General features: G+C 39.7%; 1 protein-coding gene across 1 annotated transcript in view; it reads right to left on the minus strand.

The window, feature by feature from the left end:
- Positions 1-20,620, minus strand: part of ARID1B (AT-rich interaction domain 1B) — a 449,938-nt gene that overhangs the window by 391,767 nt on the left and 37,551 nt on the right. Inside the window, exon 2 of the mRNA XM_070932635.1 lies at positions 9,831-10,025. Coding sequence (XP_070788736.1) covers positions 9,831-10,025 — 195 coding nt within the window. The remainder of the gene's footprint in view (positions 1-9,830; positions 10,026-20,620) is intronic.

Here is a 20,620-nt window from a genome sequence, read left to right on the forward strand (position 1 = left end):
AGGTTAGATAATGCAAGTAAGACATTCTTTCCTAGTGGTAGGCGGCTGCATGTCAAGCAACTATGTGTTAGAACTTGTCCTGTGCTATCTGTTCAAAGAGAACTGCACAAGAGTATTTCAAGCTCTGACACATACTACTCTGTGCAAAAGCATCCACAGGAGTATTATAAACAAGAGAGTAATGATGTTTCAGCAAACCCTGTGTCATAGGAAAGTACTCTTTTGCATTTTCATCAGCAGGAATAAAGTGAATGATCATGTCTTACATAATCAGTATCAATAGCATTGATACTGACTTTCAGCTCTGGCATTCAGGATTCTGCCTAATTCTTGTAAATTAAGATTGAAAACTTCACAGTACCGTGGGTTCTTCTTCTCCAAAATGTCCCATTATGTCAGTATCTCCATTCCTCTTCTTTAAAAGACTTTCCCTCAACCACCAGGCATTTTAGTCTTCCATACAAGCTCCTGAGGTTATAATACAGGTAGTCCTCGACTTACAATAGCTTGTTTAGTGACCGTTCAAAGTTACAACAGCAGTAAAAAAAGTGACTTATGACCAATTTTCACACTTATGAATGTTGGCAGCATCCCCATCGTCACACCATCAAAATTCAGATGCTTGGCAATTGATTCATATTTATGGCAGTTGCAGTGTCCTGCTATCATGTGATCATGTTTGGCAACCTTCTGACTAGCAAACTCAATAGAGAAGCCAGATTCATTTAACAATCGTGTTATTAACTTAATTGCAGAGATTTACTTAACAAATGTGGCAAGAAAGGTCGTAAAATGAGACAATATTCACTTAACAAATGTCTCACTTAGCAACAGAAATGTTGGGCTCAATTGTGGTCCTAAATTGAGGACTTTCTGTACTACCATCTAAATTATAATTAATCTTAGTAAATTCTCTTAACTCTAAAATCTAGAACTTTTTTTCAAATAGCTCTCTTGGTTATGTTAATAATATATTTTTTCCTATTCTTCCCTTAAAAGCAGAACAGCCAAGAAATTTGGTATAACTCTAAAGCTAGTGTAATGGGAATTAACCATTCTCAGGCCAGGAAGAATTGTTATGTTATCATGGAACAGATACCCCTGGTGCTTAAGATTAGGAAAATAATAGCCAATTTTTATTGCTTTGAAATGCTGGAAAGAAAAGAATTATGTATTTCCTTCCTTCCTTCCTTCCTTCCTTCCTTCCTTCCTTCCTTCCTTCCTTCCTTCCTTCCTTCCTCCTCACTCACCCATTCACTCACTCATACCTATATGCTACTCCAATCAATCTGACTTAGAGCATCATGAATTAAAAATTAAATAATATAAATAAAAGTCAGAACTTCTGCATTATAATCATACTTAATCAGGAGAACATTTTATTCACCCTCCCAACATAATAGATTCCCCAGAAAATTCAGGTCTCAAAAAATGTCCAGAACACTACTAGAGATGGATCCTTCCTTATCTAGTGAGGCATTCGCTTGGTTTCAAGAGTCCTTGAACATGAGACTCCATTGAGTTGTGACTCAAAGCAAATTTTTCTTCATTATCTTGCAGTAGGCAGATACTGTAGCTTTTTTCTCATCTTAAATAAAGCAACTAATATAACTATGCCAAATTTGTGGCGCTTCAGCTATTACTGAATGCAGGGGTGAGTTTATGGAAAGTCAGAATTTATTGTTATGCCACTTGCTAGGTACTACTGAAAATTCATAATGATCACTCATATATTGTACATCAATTATTCTGAAAATGATTCAGAAGTGCTTCAGATCTCACATGAGAATGAGCACAGCACCTAACTACTCTTCATTAAATTTTTCGGACTTCTGAACCATCCTGAACAACAAATAGTAGCTTCTATAAGGAGTCAACTGTTCAATGTTAATGCAGAACTTAAAACAGCCACCATTTCTTTATAAGCTGAAGCATGAAAAAAGATGGGCTGCTTTAAAAAACACCAGAGGAGCAGTGCTCATGGAAGGTCCAAAGTGTTTCTTACAAATATTTTCAAACTGTGCATAGTCCTATCAGATTCCTCTAGGAAGCTTTCTCTCCCACTGTTCATCCCAGCAGATGGTATTCCGTGGCATGTTGCCTATAAACATAGGAGGCTCAATAAAGTATTCATGACTAACAGCAATCTATGGATTTTGTCCAATTCTCTATTAAAGCTATCAAAGCTAGTGGGCTTTTACCATATGGCCGTGAATTATGCAAAATGTGAACGAGTTTCTTTTTTGCCTATGCGCCATTCTACTGAACTGGATGATCTTGAGTTCAAGTACTGAGAGCGATACTCCTCTCAGAACATTTCATTCTACACAGACCACTGTAAACTTTCATCTTCTTTACCTTGAGCCTTATATGTTTTTCCAAATGGAAAAGATCCAGGCTGCTTAATCTTGTAACAGAAAGGAGCTCCTTACCATTTGGCCTGCCACTTTTGAAGGATGGCAAAGGAAGACATAATTATGGAGAAGAGGGGATGGAAGATAATGTTTTCCCTCCTTACTCAAATGGAAAGAAAGTAATAGGACAACCACAGTGTTACAAACTTTAGGAATTTTGAAGTAGGATGACTTACTCATAGTTCTCTTTAAAATTTTATTTATTTAGCGTATGGCAAATACATAGACTTTCTCTTTAAAAATATATATACAGAAAGAACGGACTAGAGTCAAAATGAATACATGCATTTTAGGATGTGCGAGAGAGGGAGAGAGAGAGGGAGGGGGAGAGGGGGGGAGAGGGGGGGAGAAGAGAGAAATTTCCTACTTCTGGTTTTAATATTTATACCATCAGCTTCAAATGCTTGAAGTTAAAAACAGTTTTGTTTTTCCTTTTACAGGGGTCCTCAACTTAGTTCAAAGTTACCATAGCATTAAAAAAAAAAACTTTGACCAGTTTTCACACTTATGACCGTTGCAACATCCCCATGGTCACATTATCCAAATTTGGGCATTTGGCAACTGGCCTGTATTTTTGACAACTGCACTTTCCTGGAGTCATGTGATCACCCTTCGTAACCTTCCTAGCCAGCTTCTGATAAGCAAAATCAGTCGGCGAGCCAGATTCACTTAATGACCACATAATTCATTTAACAACTACAGTAATTTGCTTAATAATTGTGCCAAAAAAGGTCGTAAAATGGGGCAAAACTCACTTAATAACTGACTTGTTTGGCAATGGAAATGTTGGGCTCAATTGTGGTTGTAAGCTGAGGATCATTGGTATTTTGAAAATGTTTATTAAGAAGGGTTGCATAATGCCAAAATAGCAGTTTGGAACTTTTCTATTAAATGGAAGGTAAGTAGGTAATGCCATTAGTAATTTATGTAGCCCTAATTTTCAAGTTTATTTTATGTGCTTTCCTACATGTGAGCCAATAGTCTATTTCAAAACAAGTGTGATGGTAAATGTCAAAATAGAACCTTGAAAACAGAAAACATTAAATCATTAAAAGAAGCTAACAATGAATCTACTGGTACATTATTGCTCTTAGCAAGCACAATCAAGGCCTCTAAGCTAGGGCAACCTGCTGGGTGTGTGTGTTTATGTTTGTGTGTGTTTGTGTGTGCGTATACACTGGATGTTGGCATTTTATGTTGGCAAGTAACATTCATACAATAAGATCTCTACCTCCTTCTTTTGGATCACTTTATCCCAGGGCTGTCAAACTCACGGCCCGCAGGCCTGATGCGTCACGGGCTGGCACGCCCACGCCCAGTTTAGCAAAGTGGAAAAAATGTCATATGACAACAATGTGACAATGTGAGTTTGACACCCCTGCTTTATCCCAATTTCATATGCAGAAACTCCTCAATTTCTCCCACCCCCTCAAAAACAAAAAGGCATCTTGAAGAGCAATACAAGGGAAAGGGAAAATCCATTCTGCCGGCCCATATTTTCCTCTTTGTTGTTTATCCCACTTTTTTTTCTTATGCCATTTTTTCCTCAAAGGGTATATTATTTGACCTGAGCCAGGGAGGTTTTATATCAATTAAAGGAACTCAAAGCAAAATAAAGAACATACGGGCTACAACTTTTAACACATTATGTAATAAGAGATATACTTTTGGATTTAATCTCCAAGCTGATGTTGACAGCAATGCTAAGGTTTAAACATGTTCTGTTCTATATTCTGATTTAATTTATTCTATTTTAGGATACATTAACAAGCCTGATCTTAGAATTACAGGGAAAACAATATTATTTGTTGCCTTGTCATAAATATCACCAGCAGATCTTATTTATTTTTCCTTAGAGAGCATCATTTCATACTGAAAACTGAAATTTATTTTCTAGTATAGAGTATGATATTCTTCAACTTGTTAATATTTAAGAGAACATCTAATACTTATTGCATAAATGATACAGGAAATTAAGAGACAATGTCAAAATTTAAGAAAAATTATAAACCGACAATTGGGAAAAATTAAATAGAAAGAATACCTTAAACAAGTCACTCAGTTTGAAATTGGAGACTAATTTTAAATAAAATTTTAAATAAAAAAAACTGATGCTTTTGCTTATATCCACTCTGCAAAAGGAGAAAAATCGGCAAAAACACAAATATGTGTTGCTCTTTGAACATGCTTCACTGACTCGTGATTGAACATTATAATCAGAGGTGAAATGTAAAATTTGTTACTACCGGTTCTGTGGGTGTGGCTTGGTGGGGGGGTAATGTGACTGGGTGGGCGTGGCCAATTTTTTTCCTAACTTTTCAAAGCATTTTTTCTACAACCTCTTCAGCAAAGAGGTTGCAGAAAAAAATGCTTTGAAAAGCCTCTGACGATCCCAGCTGAGCTGCGTGATCATCAGAGGCTTTTTTTTTTACTTTTAAAAGCATTTTTTCGGCGGAAGAGGTTGTAGAAAAAATGCTTTTAAAAGAAAAAAAAAGCCTCTGATGATCGTGCGGTTGATAACTCACCCGCCGCCGTCGCTACCGGATCGGGCGATCTAGTCCAAACCGGGAGCATTTCATCCCTGATTACAATTGATCTGGTTCAAGAAGATCATTTTGCATAGGCAAAAGAATCCAAACGTTAATCCACTTAAATTGTTCTTGCCTTCTCAAATGGATATAAAATTCAGTGACAAAAACGATCTATCATGAGAATTTTGCAAAATATATGCTACCTCTGACTTACTGCTACTAATTGCATACTTAATTACCAGACCAAGATCTGCACAGAATGTTAACATATTAATTCTGCCCATCAGAAAAGGAAGGGAGGAAATCCGAAGGAAATCAGTTTAGCAATTGCAGGTCCTGATGGTGTCCATTAATGGTACCATATGGGGTGGTTCTGCTGTCATATGTACTGTGTGGATTTCTGTTTGCAACTGATCACAATTCTTTAATAAACACAATGACTTAGTTTTTGGTAGATATTTAATGCAATAATTTCAACAACCGATTTACTCAAATGTATATATTTAAAGACACAAGTGTCAGCTCTAGCCCTAATGCTATTTCCTGATACTATTGTGTCATCTAATTCAAACAATATTACTCTCTCAAGACAGCAAGCATTTTCTTTTTAACCAACAATTCCCTACATCAGTTTAGAGGAAGAAATCATTGTACTGTTTCTAGTTTCCATAATAATTCAATTGTACTGCTTTTGGGATTTTATTCAGTAAACATTGTCAATGACCACAGTTAAGATGTAGAGCTAAGCTACCATAAAGTTTCTTTCTTGTGTCAAATTTGATTCTGTGATTATCCGTAATCTATGCTCACCTCCCTCCATAGAGCGAATTATACTTAATGGAAAGGATAATTCCAAAGGAGACAATACAACATAAAACCTTATCCTGCTATGAGCAGCCTTTTTCAATTTAGTCAATGAGGCTTAACATCACACAGAAAGGGGGAAACACTAAACATTTCCCAGCAGTACAGACAGCATTAGTAACATACCCCTACTTAGAGAATCTTATACATAAAAATGTATAAGGCCGTGTAAATTCAGGCTTCTGCATAAGCCATGGAACAAATGGGGTAATTCTGTGATTATGTGTAATCTATGATTGCACAATTCTTAAGGTGGCCTTTTAAAAAGTCTTGTCCAATAATCACATTATTTCTTATTGTATAGCCTCATTTTTCATTATGATGAACCTTTGACTTGCTAAGGCAGATATCTTTAAGTAGACAATCTGCATGGTTGCAGCAATCTCTCACCTCCAGTTCAGCATGTGGTGTTTGGGCTCTACATTACAGCACAAAAAGCATCTTTCTGTATTCTATTAAAGCAGCAGCAGCAGCAGCAGCATAAACCAGATCCTAAGAAATTGAATACATTCTGATTTTTTAAAAAATGTGGATTAAATATTAAATTTCTTTCTTATTAAAAAGAGCCTTTAAAATTAAATGCTATCTCAACATCGTGGAAATGATACAATCGCGTAAGAATGAATAAAAGGCTATATTACACACAAACTGTGCAACCTACCAGCATCGACTCCTATTTCAATATTGCATCTTATGAAAATCGTTCCCTTTTTGAAATCCCCAATTATTATTTTTATTGAAATTAGGCTAACTAAGATGGCTGTAATTCTAAAGATTATATGAATATGTTGCACTGTGTTCTGAATAAATGTGTTTTAGTGATCAGAATCTCTTTTTAAATCATCAGTGGAAAAAATTATTTAAATCTTATCAGTGAGTTAAATCAGCATTTTTGCTTGGTGATTTACACTGTGTGCTCTAACTCATTTCTGTTTCTTAGAATTTAAATCTTATTTTCAGAATATTGTCAACATGAAAGTACTTTCAAAAGTCCCCAATCTTACCATATTATCAGTCTGGATTCCCTTCTCACCAGCTTTCCAGCTGTTCAGAATATTATTCTCCAATAGATAATTGTTATCGGGGTTATACCTCCTTTAGGCCCAAATTACAAAATTAGAAGATGTATCCTTACAAACCGTATATACAGTACTCATTTATTTCTATGTGACTATAAAAGATTCAGACACCTGCAATATTTTTTATAGTTTTTCAATCTATAACAAATTAGAAATCATTTTGATAATTTTTAAGAATGCATTGGATTTCCAGAGTTAGAAAATTAAAAAAAAAAGTGTATGTTTTGAAGTAACTAATTAATTTTTAAATATGTCAACGAGATCTGCTTTTATTACATCTTTATTTTGGATTATACTCTGAAGAGTAAACCAGTATTTTTGGTTTGAAAGTAACCATTGTCATTTCACAGAAAACATTCAAAACTGAAAAGCAACATGTCTTTCTTTAGCAGATGGATAGTATTTGGCAATATGTCAAATTCTATTAAGTAGGCTCACAAATTTTTGGTATCCTTATTAACTGCTGATAACAGCACTTTCTAAGCATGCTTCCATATCACAAATAAAGAATTGTGGAATTTTTTTCTACAAATATGCTAAATACACACAAAAACCCCCAACATTTAATTTGAAAAGCACAGAATATACTATAAAACATGAGCTGTTTTCTGACACTTCAAAATACACAATATGTGTAAAATGAAAAACTTCAAATTCCATTCGGTTTTGTCATAATCCTTCTTTGCTCCACATTCTGCATATCTGCCACATCTTTTGAATTTTATATGCTAGATTTATATCCTCCCTGACTGCAGGAGCTCAAGGCTCAATATCTCTTTTCATTTTATCCCCACAACAAAATACGATGTGAGTTAAGCAGTCATTGCAGGGATAGGGAGAGACCAAAAATTGATTTCTATTCTCATTTCAAAACCCTCAATTTTAACCCAAGTTTCAGATTGCTGAAGGCCCTTGATTTAGGCTAGTTCCTTTGTATGCCAAGTAAAATATAACAGAATAATACCTATTCTGCAGAAGCTATATTGGCTGCCAATAAACTTCCCAACCACATTCAAAGTGAATGCAGTCCTTATACAGTCCTATGTGGTATAGCAGGAGTCACCAACCCCTGGGCTGCAGCCCCTTACCGGGCTGCGGCTGGTTTGGAAATGAGCCACCCGAGCAGTTGGCTGGCGTACACTTGTGTGCAGCTCAAATTGTGCAAGTGGCAGGTTGACAGCACACACAGCTCAAGTCACACGAGTGGCGGACCGGTCCATGTATACACGCATTAGCCCACCACTTCCACCGGTCAGTTTCCCTCTCCCTCCCCCCCCCCGGCTGCCAAGCCATAAATGTTGGGGATGGCTGTGGTATAGGGTCTCCTTATCTTTATGAACCAGATGCTTCAGATGAAATCTGCTCACCCAATGGAGTTTAGCTGGTAGGGGATCCTATAAATACCCACTTCTTGAGTGTGAGGTCTATGTAGTTTTATTACTGCAAGCTACCTAGAATCTATTGAACATAAATAAATACACACATCTGTTTATTTAAAAAAAGTTGAATTCATTTATAAATCCCACATAATAATATCTGTACATAATATAACCCACCCAAATTCTTAAGCAATTTCCAGCTTAGTTTTCCTTATAGACAACTGTCTCCACTGAAGACATCATTGGCACGTCTGCATTCTGAAATTTTAACACTGTTTATTTTTCATTTTGACATATAAGATATAAGCACTAAGGACAAGAACTGGATTTACACGCTAAACATATGAAACTCTGGAGCCTGTCCAAACAAAATTATCCCTAGGTGTTGATGTCCATTTAATAAAAATTCAATGTTGTAATTATCTTCCTACTACTTCCCCAAAGAGTATTAGTACTCATAACCATATTTCTCATCCAATTATTCTAATGCTGCAAGAAGACAGATAGGGACAGTGGCCAATTGCTGCATCAGATCATTGCCTTCTAATAGATTTACTTTTTTTTTTTAAAGCCTTTTTCCACAAGTAAAAAAATGCAATACTAGGTTTAAGATAGCAATACTCCTTTCTAAAATAAAGAGCATCGTGGGATAAACCAATAGTAACTTTAATTAAGCTAAGAAATAAATGCTGTCTTCCTCTTTGTTTCCAAGTTACTGTCAGGTTACTGTCTTTTAAAATCTATCGCTTGCAATTGCACTATTAAGAAACACCAAAATAAATTTCTTGCCACTGTTTAGTGAAGCTACCCATCTCCCACAAAGTAGTCACCTTTGCTGCTATACTCTTAGCAATCTAAACCTCAAGCAAATTGTATGGTAAGAGATTTATGAATCACACACAATCAACAAAACTGTGAATGCACAGCTAATTATTGAATATTCTATGCCAATGCAATAAATATACCTGCCTGCCTGTTCATTATTTTCTACCTTTGCCATATTTAACATCTTTTCTTTAAAAAAAATGCATTTATGAAAAGCACTCTCTTCAATAAACAGCTTAATCAGAGAATCTACATTCTTCTTGTTGGACGTAAGAAAACCCTTCCCTGCTGTTTGAGCTGGAGGGAGAAAGGAGGATGCTGTAATACATACACATGTAAAGCATGTGCTACTTTTTATGTCTTCCAAGAACTTGTATTGTAAATTGCAACAGTTGTTGTGCTGACCAATAGTATATTCATTTCAATCAACCAGCCCTCTTCAGTATTATTATTTACGATGAAGAAATGCCTAGCAGCGGAAGGCTTATGGCAGCTAAACAAATAAAAAAGATCACAAATCCAGAGAATGTATTTGATGAATAATATATCCTCTTTTTAAATTGATATATTTATCACTGACAAAAGAAAATAAAATCTAAAAAGAAAACTAATAAATTACAAATTAGCTTTCTCTTTCCTTTTCCCACTCCTAAATGAAGGATACGCTGAAAGAGATGTTTTGGACTAAGTATCACTTTACAGAACAAAAACAGATAATCAGAAAGGAACATAACAAACCTGTTGCTGTGGATATTGCATTCCTCCCATGGAACTAGGAGTCCGGGTCTGCATTGCCATTGGAAAACGCTGGGGACCTGGTGGCCCATATGACTGCCCTGGATATGGACTGCCGGGCTGGGACTGGGCATGGGGGCTGTTGCCAACTGCAAACAACTGAGGTCTTTTCATTACCATTGGATCCATTGGGTTGCCCTATTGATTGGAGGAGGGAAATGATAAAAGCAATATTTTAGTCCACTGCATGAATAATTTTGAAAATCACTTAGTTGGTGCAGTTTAAAACAAATTTTCATTCTGAAATGAAATCTGCTAAAAGATTAAAAAAAGTTTAATTTTTAAATTGCAGTTTAGGTTCAACTTCGTTCCAGAGAAACATGTTCATATAAGTTCCACAGCAATTACACAAGGATGAAAGTCCTTAAGGATGCATCGTTGGCAATGGGAATTCAGACAATACCAGATAATAGTTTACATAAATAATCTAATTGCTCCATCTTTACCACTGTTCACAGGGTTGTTGTTTTTTTCATTTTTTATTCCAAGTCAATAAGAAAATCATACAATATAGTTCACATCAAAAGGTATGATTTTTGTTTTGAGTTCAGAAAATAATAATAATATCCTAGTTTTTGTTGGTTGCACATAAAATATAGTTACAGCAAATCCCTGCTTCCTTTTTTATTTATTTGATTTATATCCATCTCACACAGCAACTCTGGGCAGCTCACAATGGGTAAAAGCAATGCAAAGCATAGTGTAATATGCAATAACATACATATGAGCTAATATTACTCAAATATGTAGTAAATGGCACAAATATTTTTAAAGTTTTCACATCTCAAAAAAGGTAAATGACAATATCTGTTCCTTTCTATAGACAATTAAATTATTCAGTGTTTCTTAAACTGAGGAATGATCTGTTTCTATTTACTTTTTGCATGGAATTTAGTAATTCAACAAAAGTCAATATGTTTAGAGGAGAACAGGGTGGATAAAAGTTGATTATTTTTTAAAAAAAATTAAAATCGGATTTTCTTTTTAAATCAGATTTTTTTTATTTTTATCAAATTTATTTTAACAAAGTGCTTTTAGAGTAAAAAATCTATCTAAAGATAGTTTTCTATTTAAGATACATTAATAATTTAATTTATTCAGCATGAAATGGAGCTTAGTTATGTAGCATGAGGCTGTATATTCTGCAATATTGGGACTGTCAACAGTGGGTCAGAGGAGGAGCTGCTGCGGGACAGAGATGACAGTTGTTTTTTAAAAATTATGATTTATATTGAGTTAATTTAAATCAAGCCTTTTTACTAGTGATTTAAATTGTGATTTAAATTGTGATTTAAATCGACTTGATTTAAATCAAATCCACCCGGATGAGAATAACAGAAAAAAATGTGCATATCTATATACTCATATAGATTCATAACTACAAGCTTTATTTTTATCATTATTATAGCTGTTTTTAATAGTAATGGATTTATAATTTAACATGACATTTTAAGTAGATCACAATTTTCCATTATATGCTATTTTATTGTAAAGGTCTTTTAACATCAACAAATATTCAAAAACCGATTTTCCTTTTTCTAATCAGTGTTGCTATCTAAAACTTATTCACTACACTTCAATACTGAATTCTTTCAGGATTTAAGTTACCAATACAATTATGATGTGCTATTTTTCCTTGGATCATTGATTTCTGATTACACCTGGATGCAATCCATAATTTGACTAATATTTTTCTTGTACCATTTAATGTGCACCATTAAAAGTATGTTTTAATCATCTTGGATAGCTACAATTCCAGGTACTTTCATGTAGAACACTGGCTGCCCCTTTGTTCTGCCTTTGGCATGACATTATCATTCTTCATAGTATCAATGGGAGAGTCCAGGATGGATGGGTTGCTCTAGCCTCGTAGCTCTATAGACTAAATCAAATTTCTGAGGACATGCCTCCCTGGTAACATTCCCCAGTTTTTCAACTCAGTCTCAGCTCTGTAGGACACTCATTTAAGCTCCCAGAGCTTCTGAGGTGAAATTTTTCGTAATTATTTCCAAATTCCCTGGTTTTAGAGACAGACAAGAGCAGCCAGCATATTTGAGCAGGGAGCGTTTTAGAACACTGCGCTACAGCTGATCAGTTCCACACGGCCCCTTGAAGATCTGCGGGAGCAGAAAGGGGCTTGTTTATAGCTCTGGTGGCATTTTCTCTAGTATTCTAGCTGCACAGCTGATTTTCAACTATCAGCAAGGCCCATTAGACCAGAGCGGCCCCTCTGACATCTATGGCTGCAGAAGAGAGGTTTGGGGCCTCCTTGCCACTTCGGTGGCCATTTTCTTTGCCACGCTTCTCAGCTGCTATTTGGGAACCCGATCTAGCAGCAGTGGCCATTTTGATTGTTTTCACGCCATTTCAAGACAATCAGAGGCCTGATCCAGCGCCTTGCACTGTAAGCGCAGCCCCTGATATCTCCGTGGCGGCGGAGAGAAGCCTGGACTGCCATGCACTTCCAACAGCTCTTCAGAGGACCACAACATGATGTCAGACTCTCAGCTGAGCTGCGAAAGGCCAGTACAATTGGTGCGAGCCCCAGAGGTTCCGCGGCTGCGGAAAGGGGCCTGGAGTTCCTGTCTGATTGTGCAGTCATACTCCAAGGGGCAGTGAGCCATGACAGCTGCGGGATAACCATTCTGCTCATTCTCGATTGCAGAATCCTGTGACAACCACTGGGAGAGGACTGCCTTTAGGGGGGCACAAAAATGCTCCAGAGGCAACTTTCACCCCAACGGCTGCAGGGCTCTGCCAGGGGGTGCTTCAGGAGCAGGACATGCCACCCTTTATGAGGCTTTGGATAGCCCAGGCTATCAGAGAGGGTGTACAACAGAGCCAGCAATTACCCACATCAGTCACAGGTCAGGCCATGCATACTGACATTTCGGAGCCAGCAGGTGAGACTGCGAGTTATCAAGGCCCTTATTCTCCAGGACATTCTACACTAAGCCAATCTTCCCTGTCAGAAGGGGAGCTTTAGGGAGAGGGGCATTTTTCGAACTATGAATGGGAACCCCCCTGTCTGCCGGCCTTCAAGGGCTTGTTTAATCCTGCTCTTTTTAAGCCCCTACTAGCTAAAGTATGGAGCACTGATTGCCTGGGGAAGGACTCTAATTCGCGGGAGCCTACCCCGGAGATGGGCGAGCAGGAGGACTTCCTTTTTACTGAGCAGGCCACAGAAACAGATGCCATCCCAATTCCCAGGATATTCCTGGATGTAATAAAGAGACAATGGACCTCTCCAGCCTCATACTCCCGACCCAGCGGCATGGAGAACACGTTTTACAGCATGCACCCGGAACTTCTGGACGTGGTCCAGGTTCTGAAGGTGGATACACTGGTAGCGGCTTTAATCTCCTCCTCGGTCCTACCACCGGACGCGGAGGATGCGTTAAAGGCAGAGGAACGTAAGGAGGAGATGGCTCTCCACAGAGCCCATCAGTCTGACTCCTGGGCAATCCGGGCCTCTACTGCAGCATCCTTTTTCACCCGAGTATTGTTGCACTGGCTCAGGCAACTTCAAGCTCAGATCCCAACGGAAGATCTGTGGGCGCACCAAGACCTCTGCAAGATAATTGCTGCGGCCAAATTTACCACAGATGCATCTCCGAATGCCACTAAATTCTCTGCACGGACCATTGCATCTTTGGTGATGGCCCGCTGCTTGTGGCTCAACATTGGCGCATGGACGCCAAGAACAAATGGAAGCTGACTTCCACCCCCTTTGGAGGGAAAAGCCTCTTTGTGCAGTTTCTGGATCCATTTTTAATAGAGACCAGAGATAAACAGAAAGTTCTCCCTTCCCAGGGCAGACAGGCGGATTTCCATGCCTTGCCATACTTCAGGCGGCCCTCCTTCTGATAGGGGAGGCTGGGGCTAGCTTTCCCTGACATCAGAGGCCCTTTCTATCTAAGCCCAACTACCAGACCGACAGATCGGGGTTTGGCAACAGAGGCAGACAGCAGCCACAGGGAAAGCACAGGGCATTCAGACATCATAAGTGACATCGGGCCTCAACCTTTCACTGGGGGCCATCTCTGTCTTTTCTCAGACCATTGGGAGGACACCACAATGCATGCCTGGGTCAAGGAGACAATAAGATCAGGGCTCTCCCTGGAATTCCTTTCCCCTTCCCCGAGGTTTTTCCTCTGCTGTCCCATTTCCAGAAACCCAGCACAACGGGAACTCATGGAATTGGCAATCCAGCATTTGTTGGAGATTTGGGACATTCAGCCGAACCAGCGGGGGCTGGGCTTTTAGTCAATCTTATTTGTCATTCCAAAGACCTCAGAGGGATGGAGGACAATTCTGAATCTCAAGGGACTCAACCGCACTCCCTTCATTCCATTCTAGAAAGAATCTGGGAGGGGGACTTCTTGGCTTCTATGGACCTGACGCAGGCATACCTCCATGTCCCTATTCGTCCAAGTCACAGACAATTCCTGAGGTTTTGTTATGCCAGGTGCCATTTCTAATATGCAGCCCTCCCGTTTGTCCTGTTCATCCCGTTCGTCCTGGCATCGGCTCCGCAGGCCTTCACCAAGTTCATGGTACCCTTAACAGCGTACCTCAGGATGATCCCCATTCGGATCCAGTGTTACTTGGACAATTTGCTTATCTAGGCGTCTTCCCGACCGCTGGCAGAGAGAGATCTAGGCATTATATTACTATTATTATTATTATTATTATTATTATTATTATTATTATTATTATTATTATTATTATTATTATTATTATTATTATTATTATTAAAATTTATATACCACCCTACTCCCGAAGGACTCAGGGCAGTAAACAGCCAGAAAATAAAATATATATAATATAAAGGTTAAAAACCATTTAAAATACATTAAATCCTTTGGCCCAGAAAACAAATTTAAAACACCCCAATTTATAAGACAAATTTAAAATGCAATTTAAAAGAGAGGTTAGGCCAGGCCAGGCCAGAGTGCTGGAATAGGAATGTTTTGAGGGCACGGCGGAAAGCGCGCAGATCCGGAATCCTCCGTATCTCTGGGGAGAGCTCGTTCCAGATGGCAGGTGCCCCCACAGAGAAGGCTCTCTCCCTGGGGGCCGCCAGTCGACACTGTTTGGCCGACGGCACCCTGAGAAGCCCCTCTCTATGGGAGCGTACTGGTCGGTGAGAGGCAGGTTGGTGGCAGAAGGCATGACGACCCGAATCCTTCGGGATCACAAATTCTCCATCAACCTGGACAAATGTCACCTTGTACCCACGACAAGACTAGTGCACTTAGGGGCACTCATAGACACAATAACTGGACAGGTCTTTCTTTCCCAGAAGTGCCAGGACAGCATCAAGGCCATAATAGGCCAAATTCGGACAAACAGAGTAGTACTGTTGGTGTTGCTGTCCCAGCTCCTGGGGAAAATGATATCTTGTCTTGCCATAGTGTCTTGGGCACAGTTCCACGCCAAGCCCCTCCAATGGTTTCTGCTCCCCTACCAGAGGGCGGATCACAGTACCTCACAGGCAAGGGTTTGACTACCACCGGGGGTGCTTCGGTTATTCCATTGGTGGGGGGCTAGAGCCATCACAAGGGGCTGTTTCTACAAGGAACCGGACAGACTGATGATAATGTCTGATACCAGCCTCTTCAGTGGGGGGCCCACTTTGCATCCCAGGTTGCCCAGGGACAGTGGACACGGCAGGAGCTCCACTACAACATAAATTGGCTGGAGCTCAGGGCAGCCCGCTTGGCCCTCAGGGGTTGTGGGACATCATGTCCTCCTCCTGACAGACAATGTGGCAACAAAAGCCCACGTCAATTGGCAGGGGCGGGGAACTCGGTCGAAGTCCCTCATGAAGGAAGCAGAGACATTGTGCCAGTGGGCAGAGACTCATCTATTATTGCTCAGGGCGGAGCACATTGCGGGAGTACCTAATGTGCAGGCAGACTGGTTGAACCAGACCACTGTCAACCAGGCGGAGTGGCGCCTACATCCCAGTCTTTGTAGAACTCTCAGATCAATTTGGCCACCCGATTCTGGATCTCTTTGCCTCTCTGTCAAACTCTCACCTTCCCAGATTCGTTGCACGGTTCCCAGCACCAGGGGCAGAAGGGGTAGATGCACTATGATGCCCATGGCCCAGGGGTCTATTGTATGCCTTCCCCTCCCTTCCCCTGATTCCAGCAGTAATCAGGAGGGTGTTGTCAGAGAGGGCGGAGGTCCTGTTGGTAGCTCCCCACTGGCCCAGAGGACCGTGGTTCGCCAACCTGGTCGGCCTGTTGATCGCCAGACCCTGGAGGATTCCCCCGGAGAGTGTCCCTCAGCCAAGGTCCCATCATCCATCCAGAGCCCCAGTGGCTCCAGTTGACTGTTTGGCAGTTGAGCAGAGACTTCTGAAATGGGAGAAGTTCTCCAATAGGGTCATACAGACGATCCAGGCGGCCTTCTACCACACACATTTACAATGCAACTTAGAGGATTTTCAGTGACTGGTGTGCCAAGGGCCAGATGTATCCTACCTTGATCTCAGTGGCGGATGTACTGGAATTTTTGCAGGAGGGCCTGGAGAAGGGGCTATCCCCAAACACTTTACAAAGACAGGTCGCAGTCTTAGCTTTGGTTTTGAAGTTTGGGGACTTAGGCTCTCTTACTCACCATCCAAGAGTGAGATCCTTCCTCACGGGGGCCTCCAATTTAAAGCCCCCAACAGTGCACCGCTACCCCACCTGGGTGACCAGGGTGTTACAGACCCTTACCAAGGCACCATTTGAACTCTTAAGAGAGGCTAGCCTACATCTCCTCTCGTGTAAGGTGGCTTTCCTAGTGGCTGTCACGTCTGCCAGATGGATCTCAGAGTTGGCAGCATTGTCGGTGAGAAAGGACCTCTGTGGTTTTCATCCGAACAGGGTGGTTCTGCGATTGGACCCTGCCTTTCTTCCAAAGGTTAACTCCTTGTTTCACCAAGCACAGAAGTTAATCTTGCCTGATTTCTGTCCAAGGCCTCAGCACACCTTGGAGCAGACATGGCATAGTCAGGATGTTAGGAGAGCCCTCCACATTTACATCTCAAGGACCACTTCCATCAGGAAGACTGAGTCCCTGTTCGTTTCCTTTCAGCCATCATCTCTGGGCCACAGGGTGACGCCTTCCACGGTGGGTTGTTGGCTACGGACTTGTATTGCCCGAGCCTATGAGCTTCAAGTTCTCCCGGTGCCTCAAGGGATTGCGGCGCATTCCACTAGAAGTGCAGCCACAATAGCGGTTTGGGTAACCCAGGCTTCTGTAGAGGAAATTTGTCAGGGGGCGACATGGACATCCCCATCGCCATTCATCTGCCACTGTAGACTAGACACTTATGCTTCCGCTGAGGCAGCCTTCTCTTGCATGAGGAGGTGGGGACTCCAGACCAGAGCAGCGCCCATCCGTAGGATAGCCAAGCTTTGGTATGTCCCATCCTGGATTCTCCCATCAATACTATGGAGAAGCGGCGTTGGTCTTACCTGATACGCCCTTTCTCATAGTGATCAACGGGAGAATCCAGTCCCACCCGGTGGACTGTCTGGTCCAGATTCCAGGAGGAGATTCGTTTGGACTGGAGATGGACTACAAGATTCACTTCGTCTTTGTTTTCAACTGGGGAATGTTACCAGGGAGGAGTGTCCTCAGAATTCAACTCAGTCTATAGAGCTACGAGACTAGAGCAACCCATCCATCCTGGACTCTCCTGTCAATCACCATGAGAAAGGGCATATCAGGTAAGACCAATACCCCTTTACTCCCATTAGCAATTTCACTTAGACTTGTATACCGTTTCACAGTACTTTACAGCCTTCTCTAAGTGGTTTACAGAGTCACCTATTGCCCCCAACAATCTGGGTCCTCCTTTTACTGGCCTCAGAAGGATGGAAGGCTGAGTCAACCTTGAGCTGGTCAGGATCGAATTCCTGGCAGCAGGCAGAGTCAGCCTGCAATACTGCATTCTAATCATTGCGCCACCATGGCTCTTAGGTCTTATTTGGGACTTTAGTGGTGGCTTTCCAAAGCAGTCATAGTTTAAAAATTAGAATTGACAATTTCATATTCACTTTGATTATCCACTATAGTTTATTGGCTCTGATGAAACAGTAATTTAAAGTAACCATACATTATTACTTTGTTAGGAATTAGATTCAGATGTATGGGGCTTGCAGATACTCCTAATAGTAAACTAAATTTACTCGTCCAAACATAGTTTTGCTTTCTTTTCTTCTTTAGTCTCATCTATGTTTTCAATGTTAATTTGATTCAAAGTGTATATCTACCTGGGTTATTTAAATTAATTCATGCTGCAGTGACATGAATATAGTTAGATACCCAATAAGAAAATGGTTACTGGCATATTAAAAATGTGATTAAATCTTACTAGTATACTGCAGTTCATCTTAAAAATACAAAATAAGATTCTACAAAATTAAAATCAACCAAATTATAATAGATAGTAATTATTGCAACATTTTTCAAAGACTCTATCACAACTTAATTATAAAAATTGCAACAGCTAAATGTGCATAAACATCAACATGTACGTACTAGGAAAATATACTCCTCAGAAGAGATGTGCATTTATATATGAATAATTCCCTCCATTGAGAGCTAGACTAGAAATCAGGACACCATGGGTTCTAGTCCCATCTAGGCACAAAGCCACCTTGGTGACCTTGAGCCAGTGACTCTCTCTCAGCCCTAGGATGATGACAATGCCAAACCATTTCTGACATCTTGCCAAGAAAACCACAGGGACTTGTCCAAGCAATGGCGAGGAGCCGAAACTATCTTGAAAGCAGGGGGGAAAAATTACCTCCATATCTATAGTCACAGTGAATGCTGGGTTAGCGTCATGAGTTAAAGCTAAAGATATGCAATTGGTTCCTATTTACAAAACTGACCTTTCTTCCTGAAAATCCCAGTACAAATTCTCTGCAGATCTCTAGAAATGCAATTATGGGACTTCACAGAGTAGGAAGTGATACATGTTCTGACTCTGGATGAACAATGTTTCTCTAGTTCTTGACACTGCATTTTAAAAAGTATTTAAACTGGAGCAGATTCAGAGAACGGAAATAAAAACAAGGGATTAGAAACTGAAGTCCTATGAAAAGCGCTTGAGTGAAATGGGAATATTTAGCTTTGACAGCAGAAGACTGAGAGGAGATATGACATCACCCTTCAAATACATGAAAGAACATCACACAGCACAAGGTCAAGATCTTTTCTGCACTTTTCAAGTGTGCAGAACATGAAATAATGGATTAAAGTTGGAAGAAGGCAGATCTTATTTGAATGTGTTTTAAAAAAAAACAAAAAAAACCCTTCCTAACTGGAAGAATAGTTTGACAGTAAAACCAATTACCAAGAGAAGAGGTGGGCTTTCCTTCACAGGATGTGTTCAAATGAAAGAAAACCCAGAAAAAAATTACACTGGTTTGTTGATGACCTAACTTCCCTCCAAGTCCAATGATTTTAATGCACTACATGGCCATAATAGCAATGAGGAGGTTTTGCCATATTTCTCCTGGGAGTTTTAGAACTGTGGAGCAGTGGAGAGAGATATGTCTTAAAATATTAAATAGAAATCTATATCTTTCCTCAGTCCAAATTGATGGCCTTTCTAAAATAAAGCAATGAAATTAAATGTCACTTCCTCCAGTTGCATGTTATACATTTATTCTAATTTTACTTTTAGAATACTGGGGTTAGGTATCAACCATTCACAGGTAATTTATTATACTTTGGATAATTCTATTATGGGTATAGAGCAAACAAATCACAATCAACATCTCCCACCCCTTTTTAATGAACTAGAAGACAACTTGACTTTTTGCAGAGGTTAAAATAACATTTAAACCCAATTACTCACATTTATCCCACCTGATGGCTGAAAGAATTCTATGACTGAGAAAAACTAATTACAGTACTTGGTTTGCTTGTTGTCTATAATGCTATTGCATTATTTAAGAGTAAGTTATAGTATCTTGCACTGTGTTCCTCTATCTGCGTACCTACTTCTAGTTTATTTTTAATCCTGACTTCCTGTTACCTTGAACCCATCACATCAAAGTCCTCTTGAAATCAATATAAAGAACCTTCATCCATAAAGGGAGAATTATTCTATTTTTTTATGATTATATCTGGAAGTTTTACTCTGGGTTTCTTGTCTTATGTTTCAGGAGTTTGGAACATTTGACTGCTTTTTTTCCAGTTGCTCACAAAAACAATGACAAATGCTTTGATTACCTACCAGGACTATGCCAGCTGCATTCCCATATCTCCCCCAAAGGCTGTTCCTGAGGATGAAGGGAAGCTGTGGGAAGCTGCACAATGGAACATATGGTTGCCACAGACAAAGAAACTGTGAGGAATTCTATCTATGAAGCATTAGTAGACGTACCCAATGTTTTCATTCTGCTATAGAATACATTTCATTATATTGATACATTACATACTATTTTGTACGCTCCATGTAACATGGAGAGGTTTTAAAAGTTCATTTTTAAATAAAAATGAAAGGCAACACAGAAAGCTCAAATGGAAAATGGAAAATTCCAATAGCATTGTTTAACTATGATATATCCCACTTCAAGACACTCATTCAGTGGGGGTTTTTTTTTAAAAAAAAACTTTACTGAAGAAATACATTTTCTCATAATTTATTTTGCTGTAAACCAATATAATTCAACTACTTCTAACAGCTATAGCTGCATGAAGATAAACTGCCTAAA

This window comes from Pituophis catenifer, unplaced genomic scaffold (assembly GCF_029215685.1).
Source record: "Pituophis catenifer annectens isolate HBS135680 unplaced genomic scaffold, rPitCat1.0.hap2 SCAF_1, whole genome shotgun sequence".
NCBI classification, from domain to species: Eukaryota; Metazoa; Chordata; class Lepidosauria; order Squamata; family Colubridae; genus Pituophis; species Pituophis catenifer.